The sequence below is a fragment of the Populus trichocarpa genome, chromosome 3, assembly GCF_000002775.5.
Source record: "Populus trichocarpa isolate Nisqually-1 chromosome 3, P.trichocarpa_v4.1, whole genome shotgun sequence".
NCBI classification, from domain to species: domain Eukaryota; kingdom Viridiplantae; phylum Streptophyta; class Magnoliopsida; order Malpighiales; family Salicaceae; genus Populus; species Populus trichocarpa.
Genome location: NC_037287.2, coordinates 18,461,876 through 18,474,893, shown reverse-complemented (window position 1 = coordinate 18,474,893; position 13,018 = coordinate 18,461,876). Strand labels below are relative to the sequence as shown.

At 34.2% G+C, this 13,018-nt stretch overlaps 1 protein-coding gene across 2 annotated transcripts; it reads right to left on the bottom strand.

Annotated features, from left to right (window-relative positions):
• Positions 1-1,125: 1,125 nt before the first annotated feature.
• Positions 1,126-11,699, bottom strand: LOC7493204 (glutathione reductase, chloroplastic). Of its 2 annotated transcripts, XM_002303790.4 has the most exons (17): positions 11,484-11,699; positions 10,883-11,050; positions 10,318-10,382; positions 9,334-9,403; positions 8,734-8,805; positions 8,034-8,237; positions 6,644-6,717; positions 6,465-6,548; positions 5,959-6,046; positions 5,728-5,809; positions 4,979-5,052; positions 4,584-4,691; positions 4,375-4,439; positions 2,852-2,965; positions 2,087-2,186; positions 1,858-1,911; positions 1,126-1,380 (listed from the first exon to the last, which is right to left on the bottom strand). In XM_002303790.4, exons 2-17 carry the CDS (start codon positions 11,027-11,029, stop codon positions 1,285-1,287), a joined length of 1,497 nt encoding a protein of 498 aa, XP_002303826.1. In that variant the 5' UTR covers positions 11,030-11,050; positions 11,484-11,699; the 3' UTR covers positions 1,126-1,284. The 2 variants fall into 2 exon arrangements, with proteins under 2 accessions (XP_002303826.1, XP_024452170.1); XM_024596402.2 differs by lacking the exons at positions 10,318-10,382; positions 11,484-11,699 and having other exon boundaries at positions 10,883-11,028.
• Between the last annotated feature and the right edge of the window lie 1,319 nt (positions 11,700-13,018).

Here is a 13,018-nt window from a genome sequence, read left to right as displayed (position 1 = left end):
ACACAAACTTAGTCGAGATAACTCATAATCATGATACAAATAATTCTTTCAGAATTGCACATTTCAAAATAAAGATTTTAAAGGTCTTAATCTATTAAGATTGTAACCAAAATCTTTTTACATGAAAGAGATTTTATCAAAACTCTCCATCTCCTAGATTCAGTTATCTTGACTATCAACAAGCATGGTTCAATACTCTTTACCTATAAAATTACAATCATTCTTGGTTTATTTATTTTGATAAAAGTTGTACAAAGATTTTTCCAGCATAGTTTTCAAACAAATGGTGGCCATGCTTTTCTTCAACATTTAAAATTCTAACACAAAAGATTTAGGGAATTCTACCACAAAAGATTTAGGAAGCTTTGGATCTATTTGCACAAAAGAAACTTTCAAAACATGTTCTTGCATTCTTACACCACCTTTAGGGTCTTATGGATTTTATGTTGGGACTTATAATAATGCATGATGGAGATAAGAAAATTGTTATTGCTCAAATCTCATGAGAGATATCAAAGGTAAAATGCTGGTCATAATTCAATGCAGACTATGCTCTCAAGCAGTTCAATCATGGATATATATGCTGTTTGAAACCACAATCCACTCCCGCTGTTAAACCGCGTGGAATGGTGACCGTGGATTGCACAGTGATTCTTCTACAGGAACGAGCATGCATGCAGGGCATTTGGACAAGAGCTTTGGAATCCATCCTAATTATGACAAAGGTCTAAATCAATCGGCTAAGCAGTTGTATATCCCACCATAGACATGGATTCTACTAACCAATCACCTCGAGAGTTTCACACGAGACCACCACTCTCATCAGAGTTGATAGCGGCACAACAAAATCAAGTAATTGTCGTAATTTCATGAAACCCAATCCTAGTCAAGCCATCGAAGTAAATCACTCTCTTTTTTTTTTTTCCCGGATGAATCAAGGCATGCAATAGTTGCTTGGACAACTGATCCGGGCAAACTACCCGGGCCACCATTTTAACAAACAGGGGACTTCCTCAATAAACAGCAGCAGAGCTTTTCACAACAACGTAAATGTAAATAAAACGACCTACCTCCTCAAACACTGGTTCTGAGATAGTAGTTCGTATCCACCATAAAGGAAGGGTATGGTGCCAATCCAAAATAAGACATATATTACTTTGGCATTAAATTACTTTTCTGTAATAGAAACAGAGCTACCAGGCTTTCAAAATCCTATAATGACATGAACTTTTATTGGTGATAACTCAATGATTTTCCTGTGATTTTCTTTTTGAACTGATATTTTTACAGATTTGTCTTCGGTTTGCCACTTGCAGTAACACGCCTTGCCACTGAACGCATGGTCACAAATTCCTCAGCAGCAGATGGGTGTATTCCCACCTGTGGCACAAAAAAGAAAAGGAAAAGGAAAAAAACTCATCAGTAATACACAATCCAAAATGAGTACAGCCCAGACATCTAAAGAGCGATAATCCTTTTACACATCACCAGGTGTCTGAACACATGCTACCATAAACAGCAAGGAATATATATATATTGATGCACAGAGATGTCATCGCTTCTACATGTGTGTGTGTGTGTGTGTGTGTGAACCAGTCAAAAAGCGAAAGGGTAATTAAGGGGGAGAGCTAAAAATTCAAGGACATGGCCACCCATAAGCAAAGAGTCTGGGTATATCATGATGTGACTGCAAGCATTTACAATTTGACACCCACATCACCTATATATTATTGATTAGACCACAACATAATCAATTCTATGTTCCTTACAAGAACGTGTCAAGGGATGCTAGGAAAGGAAAGAATCACTAAAATCCTTATCTTTAGCCTCTCTAAGGGAAAGTTAATTAATACTTACAGTACTGTCAAATTGTTGCTTGGTTGCTCCACACTTCAATGCAACAGCAATACCCTGTGAAATCACCAAAGAACAATGATCAGGGCGTGCATGAATAACCAAAACCAAAAAAATGTAGGGACAAAAAAACTGGAATAGGGAAGGGGGTGGTTTCGGCAATGAAATTATGTTAAGCAAATGCAAAGTACTCTCTACACAGGTTATTCATGAAATGAATCGGAAAACACACCTGCATAATTTCAGGTGCATCTGGCCCACACATGGAAGCTCCAAGAACTTTATCCGTCTCAGCATCAACAACAAGCTTCATTACTGTCTTCTCTTGTCGACTAGAAACAAAGATGAGATCGTACATATTAATTAAAAAGCATAGGAAACACAGAGAACACCTCACAATTAAAGTAAAAGGGGGCAGGCTTGAATACTACCCTGAATTATGAAAAACATCCCAAACCATCTATGCTTATGGCTTTCATGGTTTTATCACATCCTTTATCTTAACTCATAAACATGTATTGATCCTTCATTATTTAAGCATTTCCTTTTAAAGGAGGAAACTCTTTTTTCAGACCAGGGAAATTTAGTTAAAAAAGAACAAGGAAAACTGGTTTCACGAAAATGAACAATATGAGGATGCCTTGAGCACTGAAGAAATGTCAGGTGTTGTTAACATGTAATGTAAAGATGGTTCAATCAATCAACAGAAAGACTTCTATCAGAAAGTAAAGATGTTTGAAGTCTATCTGCTTTGGAGATTTAAGGTAGTACAGATACAACAAACTTCCAGGACCTCTTAAGAGATATTCTCTACTTATTGGCCAGTTTAAGTTTACAAATAATTTCTCACTTTTAAGTTTCCAAAGGAAATGTTTTGACCCCTACTTCTTTCATGTCATTTTGCAAGTGATGTTCTAAAGTCTTCCATAATGCTAACTGTTTGTTTGTAACACTACAGACCAATTTAGCAACGTAAGATCTCAAATTCAGTACATACCCAGAGATCGTGTTCTTCATAGGATTAAAGGTAGAAGTGAAAACCAACACATCACCATTTGCTTGGTCTAATGCCTGCTCCTCGCTGAGGCCCACTACAGAGAGAGGAGGAATGCTGCAGAATACCAAATAGCACATTTTATTCACCCATGAAGAGACATGAACACAAACACTAAATTTTCTCACTTAGACTTCTATGTTCAATGTGTATGACTTGGTCACGGTGAAGCAACAATCTAGTGTTACCGTATGTATCAAATGAAGTACCATACAACATTAACCAAATGTTATGTACAAAATATAGGCATTAGATTCCAACAGAGCATTGTATCAGTAAAATACGGAGAGCAGAGATAATATGATCATGGAAACTACATGAATAGACTTGAGGTAATCCCAGTGAAGCAACAAACTGATATGACTACGCATCAAATGGAGTACCAAATAGCATGTAACAAATATAGGTATCGAATCCCAAAACAGAACATGGTATCAGCAAGTTAGGGAGTGAAAAGAGACATATGGTCATGGAAACAACATGCATAGAATAGAGGTATCTCACATAACTAAAATGACAAGCAAATCTCCTTCAATAACCTGTCTACTAAATAACCTCCAACTGTATCACAGATTCACTCTTGGAGACATGAAAAACTGTTGATTGATTGACTAACAAAATATCATCAATCAAAATTCAACAGCACTTTAATCCCAAACTAGTTTGGATAATCTATGTCGAACCTTTCCGTCCAGTCTCTTCTTTTCTTGGACAAACTTTCTATGAGCTCATTTAGCAATATCATTCCTGATTTTGCCCCCCAAATTCAACCCCCACAATTGTTATTCCAAGCTAAACATTATTTATCATAGCCAATAAAAAAATGCAAGGAAATGCAGTTAAATCATAAAGGTATTCTTATGGCCCTCTTCCAATTTTTGTTTGAGAGATTTGTACTTCTTTAGTACCATGTCATATTATCCAAGATTTCAGTTACAAAATCAATTTTCACATTACAAATTTCTGTTAAGAGCTTCCAAATCTCTGTTCTAAAGCACAGGATAATACATCCAAGAGTTCCATGAAATGCTAAAGTACTTTAAAGATACCTGAGTGATTGTATGAGCTGAAACCTTTTCTTTCACTATCATTATGGAATTGACTGAAAGTTTGTTAATATTATCAAAGGTTCCTAGTTGTAGTCACCATGGTGGCATGGTCTACTTTTGGAGATTGTGATGCTCATTCATTATCATGACAACATGATGACTTGTTAGGTTTCAGAGATGCACAAACAATAATGACATCCAACGAAATGTCAAGTTCTAAATACTAGCTCTGGATATAAACAAACTCCATGGGCAGGACAGTTCTTGCTGATATTTGAAGTTCTAAAGCACATATATTTATCACGACTACATCCAGTTTAAGTGCACTTTCATTAAAATCAAACAGCTATTACCATCATATAAAAAAGATGTTGACGAAGAAAAAGAACCATACAAGCAAAATCCAAAAAGAGATACCTAAACACAGCATATGGTATGTGATTGTAGTCTGGTTTGGTAGGTTGCCCTGCGAAAACAGTTTTCTGCAGCCAATACACCAGGAAACAGATTCAATGAATTATCAAATCAATTAAAAAATTTCCAAAAATGGAGGGGGAGGAGCAAAAAAGAAAACTGTTGTGAAAACAAAGAAACAAAACAGAAGGCATATCATAAGAAACACGTACAGCAAAGCATGACCCCTCCATCAAGGCCACGGGAGTAAGATTCATTCGGTTTGTGACATCACCAGCAGCCCATATGCTAGGTATGTTGGTGCGAGAGAACTCGTCAACCTGATCAAGAAAGTAATATCCCTATATCAGCCCAATACAGATGAAGTGGGTATAGACAAAAAGATTACAATAGTAATGAAATGATAATTATACCCACATCAGGGATTTAAGAAAATAAAACACCAAACCACAACCAGTATGTATGGTATATACCCCTCTACAAGGAAAGGAACTTACAAAAAAAACTGCTATAATATTGCTGAAATTGGCATCTGTTTTTTGCGCACTAAAGTAATAACATGAAGCTCAATGCTTAAAACCAATTGAATAACTGAAAAGCTACTGACCTTCACAGCTCCTGTTTTATCAAGCTCAACGCCTGCAGCTTCCAAATTTAATCTCTTCGTATTGGGAGCTCGACCTGTAACAAAGGAATAACAAAGGAATGATGAATATCGATATGGAAGTAATATCAAAACAAAAGGACAAAACATAGAAAATACAAGAAATTAACAAAATTGCAGGAATCTTTTCCATTGTGATGATGAATAGTGGACAAAGTTCCTTGATGAAGCAAATGCTGTTGATTATGTAAAAACAATAATAACAACTATAAGAAAAGGCATCTTATAATTTTGATTGGGGCTCCAAAAACCAATGCCTGCATGTGTCAGGTTTAGATTTGGAATATAAATTATCAAGTCAAAAAGCACTCATGTTCTACACAACTCTATTGCATTCTGCTTGGCAATCCAAAGTCTTGTAACACCTCATAATATAAACCTTCAGTCTCCATACATTTGCATCACAATTTCACAAAAATTCCAACATTGATCTGGCAACACTGCCTTGGAAACGTGGATAACATTATCTAAGCAGATAGTACAGTGAAAAATACTTTGAGCAAGGATAAAAAATAAGCTAGAACGAACATATCCAGTAGAACCCCACATGTAAATTGCAAGTTTACCCTGACTTGTAAGGTTGAATTAAAACAGCAATGCGTGCGTTCTATTTACAGTACAAGCTTACTGCAGCAGCCTATTAAAAAACAGAAACTTCACAATGCAAATAATTTAACTATGATTATAATTACCGGTGGCAAAAAGTACAACATCTGCCAACAGCTCCTCTCCATGATCTGTGCGAACTTTAATTCCATCCTCTGTTTTAGTCAACTGTATTTACAGCTAATATAATTACAATGAGGTTCACTATAAATAACATGGAAAAATCAAAACATAAACTGGAGAGAGGCAGATGAAAAATAACATGAAAAAGCAACACATGTTACATTGACACCAAATCCTAATAAAGGTGAAACTACCTCTGTCAAATTTGTTCTGGGGTGCAAATTAATTCCCCTGCCTTCAAGATTTCTTGCAACCACAGCCCTCATTTCATCATCAAAACCCCTGAAGCAGATAGCTATCAGATATATTGGCATGAGAAACACAACTGCAGTCCAAACCTTCAAAATGATTGAACAAAAAATGCCAGAAATCCTTGGTGAAAATAAGTAACAGATGGTGAATTAAAATCACCATTATTACAGCATAAAAAAATGCATGCAACATACTTGAATGAAAATTGCTACTTCAAATATGAAACACCAAAATTTGCTATCTTCCAGGTTCCAATTCCTGTAGACAACCTAAAGTATTTTGGCCGTGGAATATGCAAACCAGGAAGTAATTATCAAAAAAGGTAACCATGTTGATAACATATTCTTTACACAGTTTACTTGCAAACATAAAATGTGTGGACTACTATATAAGACAAGAACTTGGTTATCCAAAACAGAAAAAACAACATCAAGGCCTTAACCACAACCTTAACGGAAGTTCCCTTCTGAGAAATAGATCCACAGTAGCACCCATGCCACGCCATATCGAAGCAAACTCAACAGCAATGTACCTAAACAAGAAAAAGAATAATTATCCAAAATCATACGCATGCTAGGACATAGGCAAATAAAATAAATAGATAGCAAAGCTTCGCGCAGAGTTTACCCTCCACCAAGCACTACTGCACGCTTTGGTAAATCTTCCAAACTCAATGCCTCATCAGAAGTTATGCCCAACTCCTAAACAATCAGAAAGCAGCAGATAAGGCAGGTATGCAAGATAAAGAAAACAAAAGAAAAACAGCTTCAACAAGAACATATCTTCACCACAGATAATTTGAATCCTGCAATAGGTTTCAGTAAAATCAAACAAATTAAGTTCGACTAGGTAATTACAGCAGTAATTGTGATCAAGAATTAATGCGCAATTGAAAGATGAGCACCATGCATCTGAATGGAGAAACTTTTATAAATGTGGTTGAAAACAAAATTCAAAAGAAACTACAGATAGGAATGTCCATCCAATTGTAAAAGATAAAGATGGCTTAGGTAGTGCCATGATAGGTACACATGAATTCATTAAAAAAAGGTTGATGTTGGAACGGAATATAAAAAATGGACAAGTGAATGAAATATGAAAACCGGATTGTAAAATCCACAATCAACTATTATATGGGGGACGTATTACAATGGACAAGGTGCATTCAAATCAAATGCTATAATAATGCATGGCTCACTATTTCTAGTTGAAATAAAATAAGACATGATAGAATTTCAATAACAAGAACGCTGACAGCCCCATTACATACATAATTACATGGCATATTAAATTATGAATTTCCAGATAACAAAGCAATTTCATGTTGAAGTAGCATCTAAACTCAACTGCAACACATCTCACATGGCATATTGAAATTATGAATTTCCAATTAACAAATCCATGTCATGTTAAAGTAGCATCTGAACTCAACTGCAACACATACTACGAAAGAAAATAAAGAGCACAAATTTGTAATTTACAGGCATGCATCCGCAAGTGGGAACAATACAGAGATGTAAGGCTAAGCAAGGGTGTTTCTGAAGCATTCACTCATCCAATTTCTCCAAACTTCCAACAAATTTCTTTTAAAAATGCCTAAAAATGTCAAGAAGTTTATCTCTATGTTCTATAGAGCAATCCTTCAATTTAATACTCAGAAAAAACTATTAATCACTAACTTTTACTAGTTGACAAGTCAAGATCAAAAGAAAAGGCACGCGTAGAGTACATATCTTATTCTATGTCTGGTGAAATTTTATTTTTTGACAGATCTGCCTGGTATGCTATTTTAGCCAAAACTACAAGAAGTAATGGCCATTAGAGCTTCCATAATCAAAAGGCAATTCAAATTATCTAAAACATTTTACTCAAGAAAAACAGCAGCTCTTCAATAACACACAACAGATGAAAAGGATGTTTACTTTTAAATGACTTAATTGTTGGATTGACAAGGAGACAAAATACCCCATCAGAGACCAATTCCTAAGCATTCAATGAGAAAAAACAGGAAACTAACCTGCCCAGGAATATTGGGACGCTGAGCCTTACTGCCAGTTGCAATCAGGATGTGCTTTGCTGAGTATTTCAATTTAGTGCCATCTAGTTGTGTCAGTTCAACTTCATTAGGACCGGCAACCTTTCCCTCTCCTTCATACAGTTTAACCCCAGCATTAGATAGTAACCTCTTGTAAATTCCATTTAGCCTGACTATTTCATCTGACTGCAATTTTGACCAGAAAAATAGATGAAACAGTATATTCACAAACAGGTGCTTTTGTATTTCAGGGTATGACAAAACTTTAGCAAAAAAAACAAGGAAAGTAGCGAGAATTTCTGAAAGAAAAAAAAAATCTTGAATGCAGGAGAAAAGGAATCTAAATGCTCTAAAAAGTAGATTTCTCCTTAACAGTTACCCCACTGTTTGAACAAAAGATAAGGAAGTAAAATGCAGAGTGATCAATCACTTCAGTCGCTTGGTCAGGCATACAAGGATGGAAGTTAAAAGTGAAAAATCCCCAGCCTGACCACCTGTCACACCCTCCAGAAAAAAAGGTGGAGTGAAAAATGAAATAAAGGATGTGCTTTCCTTCAGAAAAACTCAATTGTCCTCTGAAATTAGTTGCTCAATAAATGACAGACAGCACCAGACTGGGTGCCACATGCATGTTAATAACAAATATCATAAATATAGAAACAAAACTGAAAAGACCACCAACCTTTTTCTGCAACAGTTTTTTCCAGTTGAAGTCCACCTTTTCATTGATTTCCCAACCATAATTCCTGGCGTCCTACAAAAACAAAGCACTCCATTCATGAAACCAACTGCCATTCAATACAGCTTACTTCACCCAAAAAGACATTAAAAGCAACCTGATAAAGGTTCTGCATATGAAAGACAAATTTATTGCATACGAGGCAGCAGTGTCAGACAAATCAAACATATTCACTGCTCAATATTTACACTTTGTATTCTTTTTCACGATGCACATGTATTCTTGCTTTACAGACCAAAAAATTAAAAAAAAATAGAAGTATGAGCATTTCAAATGCAAGATCTCAAATTTCAGTTTAAGGAGAACTTAGTGATTCTGAAATTGATCAATTTCAGAACTGAATAGAATGGAAGCATATTAAAATACAGTCCAACATCCACGTGCTGTCAGATAATCACATAGAACGCTTTCAATTTGTCATTAACTTTCTCCTCACTCCCAACTTTGCAACTTGAAAAAAGGATAGGCTGTCATTTGATCAAGGTTTCTGCTAGCACACTCAGTAAATTAATCATTTCAACCTGGCACATATCTTGTTCTCACCTCAATCTCACCTCCAAAATTTGCTCCATAAACTAAAATCTTCTTGGGAACACAACCGCGAAGAACACACCTACAAAACCAAATGAAGGCATGCCATTGATTATGAGTTAGGTTTCAACATTTCAGTTAATTCAAATTCAGTAGCAATCATCTCAAACCTAAACTAAAAACAAACTTGAAAGTCAACATTCTTTAAGTTTTCAATAATAACAATAAACTTCCTTTACCATGGCACTATAGATTATCAAAAACATGTTTCTCCATTTGAAACTCATCAGAAGTACTTCAATGGGCCATGAAAGTATGAATTCAATAATTCTATTTAATGTCATCAAACACTCATGCGCGATCACTTGAGATTTTTAACTAGTAACTGCCATGCCAAACAAATCTCTTATTCAGTCAGACAAATGACCCTACAGGAAACATTCCTTTAAAGGTCATTTAATGTCAAAAGCAACTTTTCTTTGCTAAATTTCAGCATTATTCCACGACCAGATAAATCTCCCCGCAATAGGAGATACAACAGAAGCATATAGCACCAAATGTTGTTTAACCTCCACTTGTATAAAAACATGGTAAAACTTAATGAACTTAAACACAAAATTCCAACAACCAGTTGAAGTTCATGAAACTGGACATGACTGCAAACAAATCATCCACCATTGCTACAAAATTCAAACACATCAAGTCTCGGGGTCCAGATTTCTTCTATCAGCTCATCCATTGACATTGTAGCCAAAATGCTGAAAAACTAAATCATATATCTAATGGATAGTGGAATATATCTGGAAAAAGTAATGCCAATAAAATAACGATGCAACAACAACAACCAAGCCTCCATCTCAAACTAATTGGGGCTGGCTATATGGATTGTTTTGTGCCATTCTGCATGACCATTATGGCAGCAGTAAGACAACTATGCTGCAACAACTGCAGCAAATGAAACTGAGATGTCTATTTTAGGATTTTAGATGAACTTACGTTCCACCAACCCCTCCATTTACTTCTGAGCTGATAGGATGAAATGGAAGCTCACAAATTCCAACCTTGAAACACAATGTTGGATACCATTAGTGAACAGTTAAACATCATGCTTTCACCAAAAGAATTATATATATTAATATCACCGAAAGCCAAAGTTTCTCACTTCAAAAGAAAAAAGAACTTGCAAATCAGTTTGCACAAAGTCCCCCATCAGAATCAAAATGAGACAAGATTATGTTAATTCCACTATGCAACAGCCTTTATTATTTGCTCTCACAAAATCAAAACCAACTCCCTTTTCTTTATCAATAAAAAAATCATAACCTGATTAAGAAAAAGCCCTCCAAGGTATTTTCTTTTATTCCCCACAAGTGTGATTATAAACCAATTAATACAATATTATATCCATGTAATTGAACTTCATTACATTACAAGTCTTCAACAAAAGTTAAAAAAAAATTGATAAAAAACTTCCTCAAACCACATCAAGAACTCATGATGAATGGTTTTGTTTGTTTATTTATTTTTTAAACTTCCTCAAGATCGGGAACAAATATTATACCTTAGCTCCATAATTAGCAGAAAACCTAGCAGCACGAACACCGCCACTCCCAGCTCCAATAACAAACAGATCAAAATCAAAGTGGGCATCTTCTTCTACTTGGCTAGCTTGGTTCACTTCCCCATCGATAGGCATCTTTCTTGGCATGATTGTAAAATTGAATTTTAACTGCATCCACACATTCACACAAAAAAATGAAAACCAGATCAACAGTAAATTTATTTAAGTTATAAAAAATCGTTAAAAAAACTATCTCAGGTCCTAAACTAAACCACACTGGTCCCTCCAATTTTAAGAGCTATACCATTTAAAATACAGCCAACACAACCATAAAAAAAAATCAAAATAAAGAACCTTAAACGATAAGTAAAATACGCAAGGATGAAAAAGCTAGTAAGCATCTAACAAAACATCAACGCCAGACGAAGGCCAATAGGCAAAAAAACACCGGCTGCAGTAGGCTCGGTTAAGCAAATCTAAAAAAAATTCTTTCTGTAATTAAGAAGAAGAAGAAGATCGACAATTTCGATTTATTTATTTATTATTTTTTTACATTTTGCTTCAATTTTCTAGAGGAGAGGAAAATGAAAAGGATAAATACCTTTATAGAGATTGATTAGCGAAGGAGGAGAAATAAATTGTAGGGAAGTATGGAGGTAGAGGAGAGTTTTCTTTTTATAAGTGATTAAAGGGAACGTCGACCTTTCCACCCACTTAAAGCTTCATGCCGCGATAGAGAGGGAGGAGGAGGAGGAGGTTTTTGATTTGATTTTGGGCACCTGGACACAGTCTTCCTGCCTATATAAAAGAACGGTCAATTTTTATTAAAATATTTATTTAAGTGGAGTATTTATACATTATTATTTTTTTTCCCTTTTCTTCTTCTCTTTTCCGTTCATAAAAGAGATATTTTTTTATATGACAGAAATTCCATTTTTGTTTCTCAAAAAAAAAAAAAAACATTTGTTGCTTAAACCTAAAAATCATCTGATTCGTTCATGAATATATGCTGGGAATAAGTAAGGAGAAAGGAAACGTACTGGAGTCGCATTCCTGTCTATGTCCGACTAATAATGAGTTATAACAAAAGCTAAAAGATGAATTTATCATCTTTTTTGAAAAGGCAAGATGATAAATTCATTGTCTCTGTCACAGTAAATTATATCTAAATGAGCAGTTAATTCACCGCTCATTTAGTTTTTTTTAATTTATTGTTTTTAAATAGAAAATACAAAGATAACTGAGATAAAAATTACATATTTTTCCTGTATTTTTTATTTAAAAAATACAAAATTCCACTCTAAATTATTGAATAGAAATATTCTTCCCGAAACAAGGTTTATTAAACTGATATCAAAATGGTCGGAGAGGAGGAGAAATAAAAATAACTGTAGGGTTATTAGAGCTTGTTAGATAAGACCTGGCGTATCCTTTAATAATGTTATCTCACGATCCAGGCTCCTGGAAAGAGTGGTCCTATTCACATGGTCAAACCTTCTTTCTTTCTTTTTTTGGTCGGGGCCGCCATCATTTTTTTGACGATTTTGACAGGATGAGATCTTTAACTTTTGATTCTGTTTGTTTGTTGAAATTTTAAAAATAAATTTTTAAAAATAAATTATTTTTTAGTATTCGGTTATGTCATGAAAAATGAGCTGAAAAATAACTTATTAATATTTTATTTTTCTTAAGTTTATTAAAATAATAAGGAACAAATCTTACAAATTAAAAAGTTGAATGAGAATGAAATTGAAAAAAATATTGTTTCATAAATTATCTCATATAAAATAAATAATAATTAAAATAATAGAGATCAAATCTAAAAAATAAAAAAATAAAAGATGAAGAAATTAAAATAATAATAATTAACATTTCATAAATTATTTCAAATAAAATAAGTAACAATCAAAAGAATGAGGATCAAAATTGATAGATAAAAAATTTCAATAATAAAATGATAAGGGAAAAGCAAATAACAATTATAAAAATAAGGACCAAAGTTAATATAAAAATTAAATTTTAAGAGATGAAATTGAAAAATAAATATTCAAAACAAATATATAAAGCAATCAAAAGTTTGAGGATCAAATTTGATATAATTAGCAAATAATATGATTTTTCTAAATTTTTCACAAC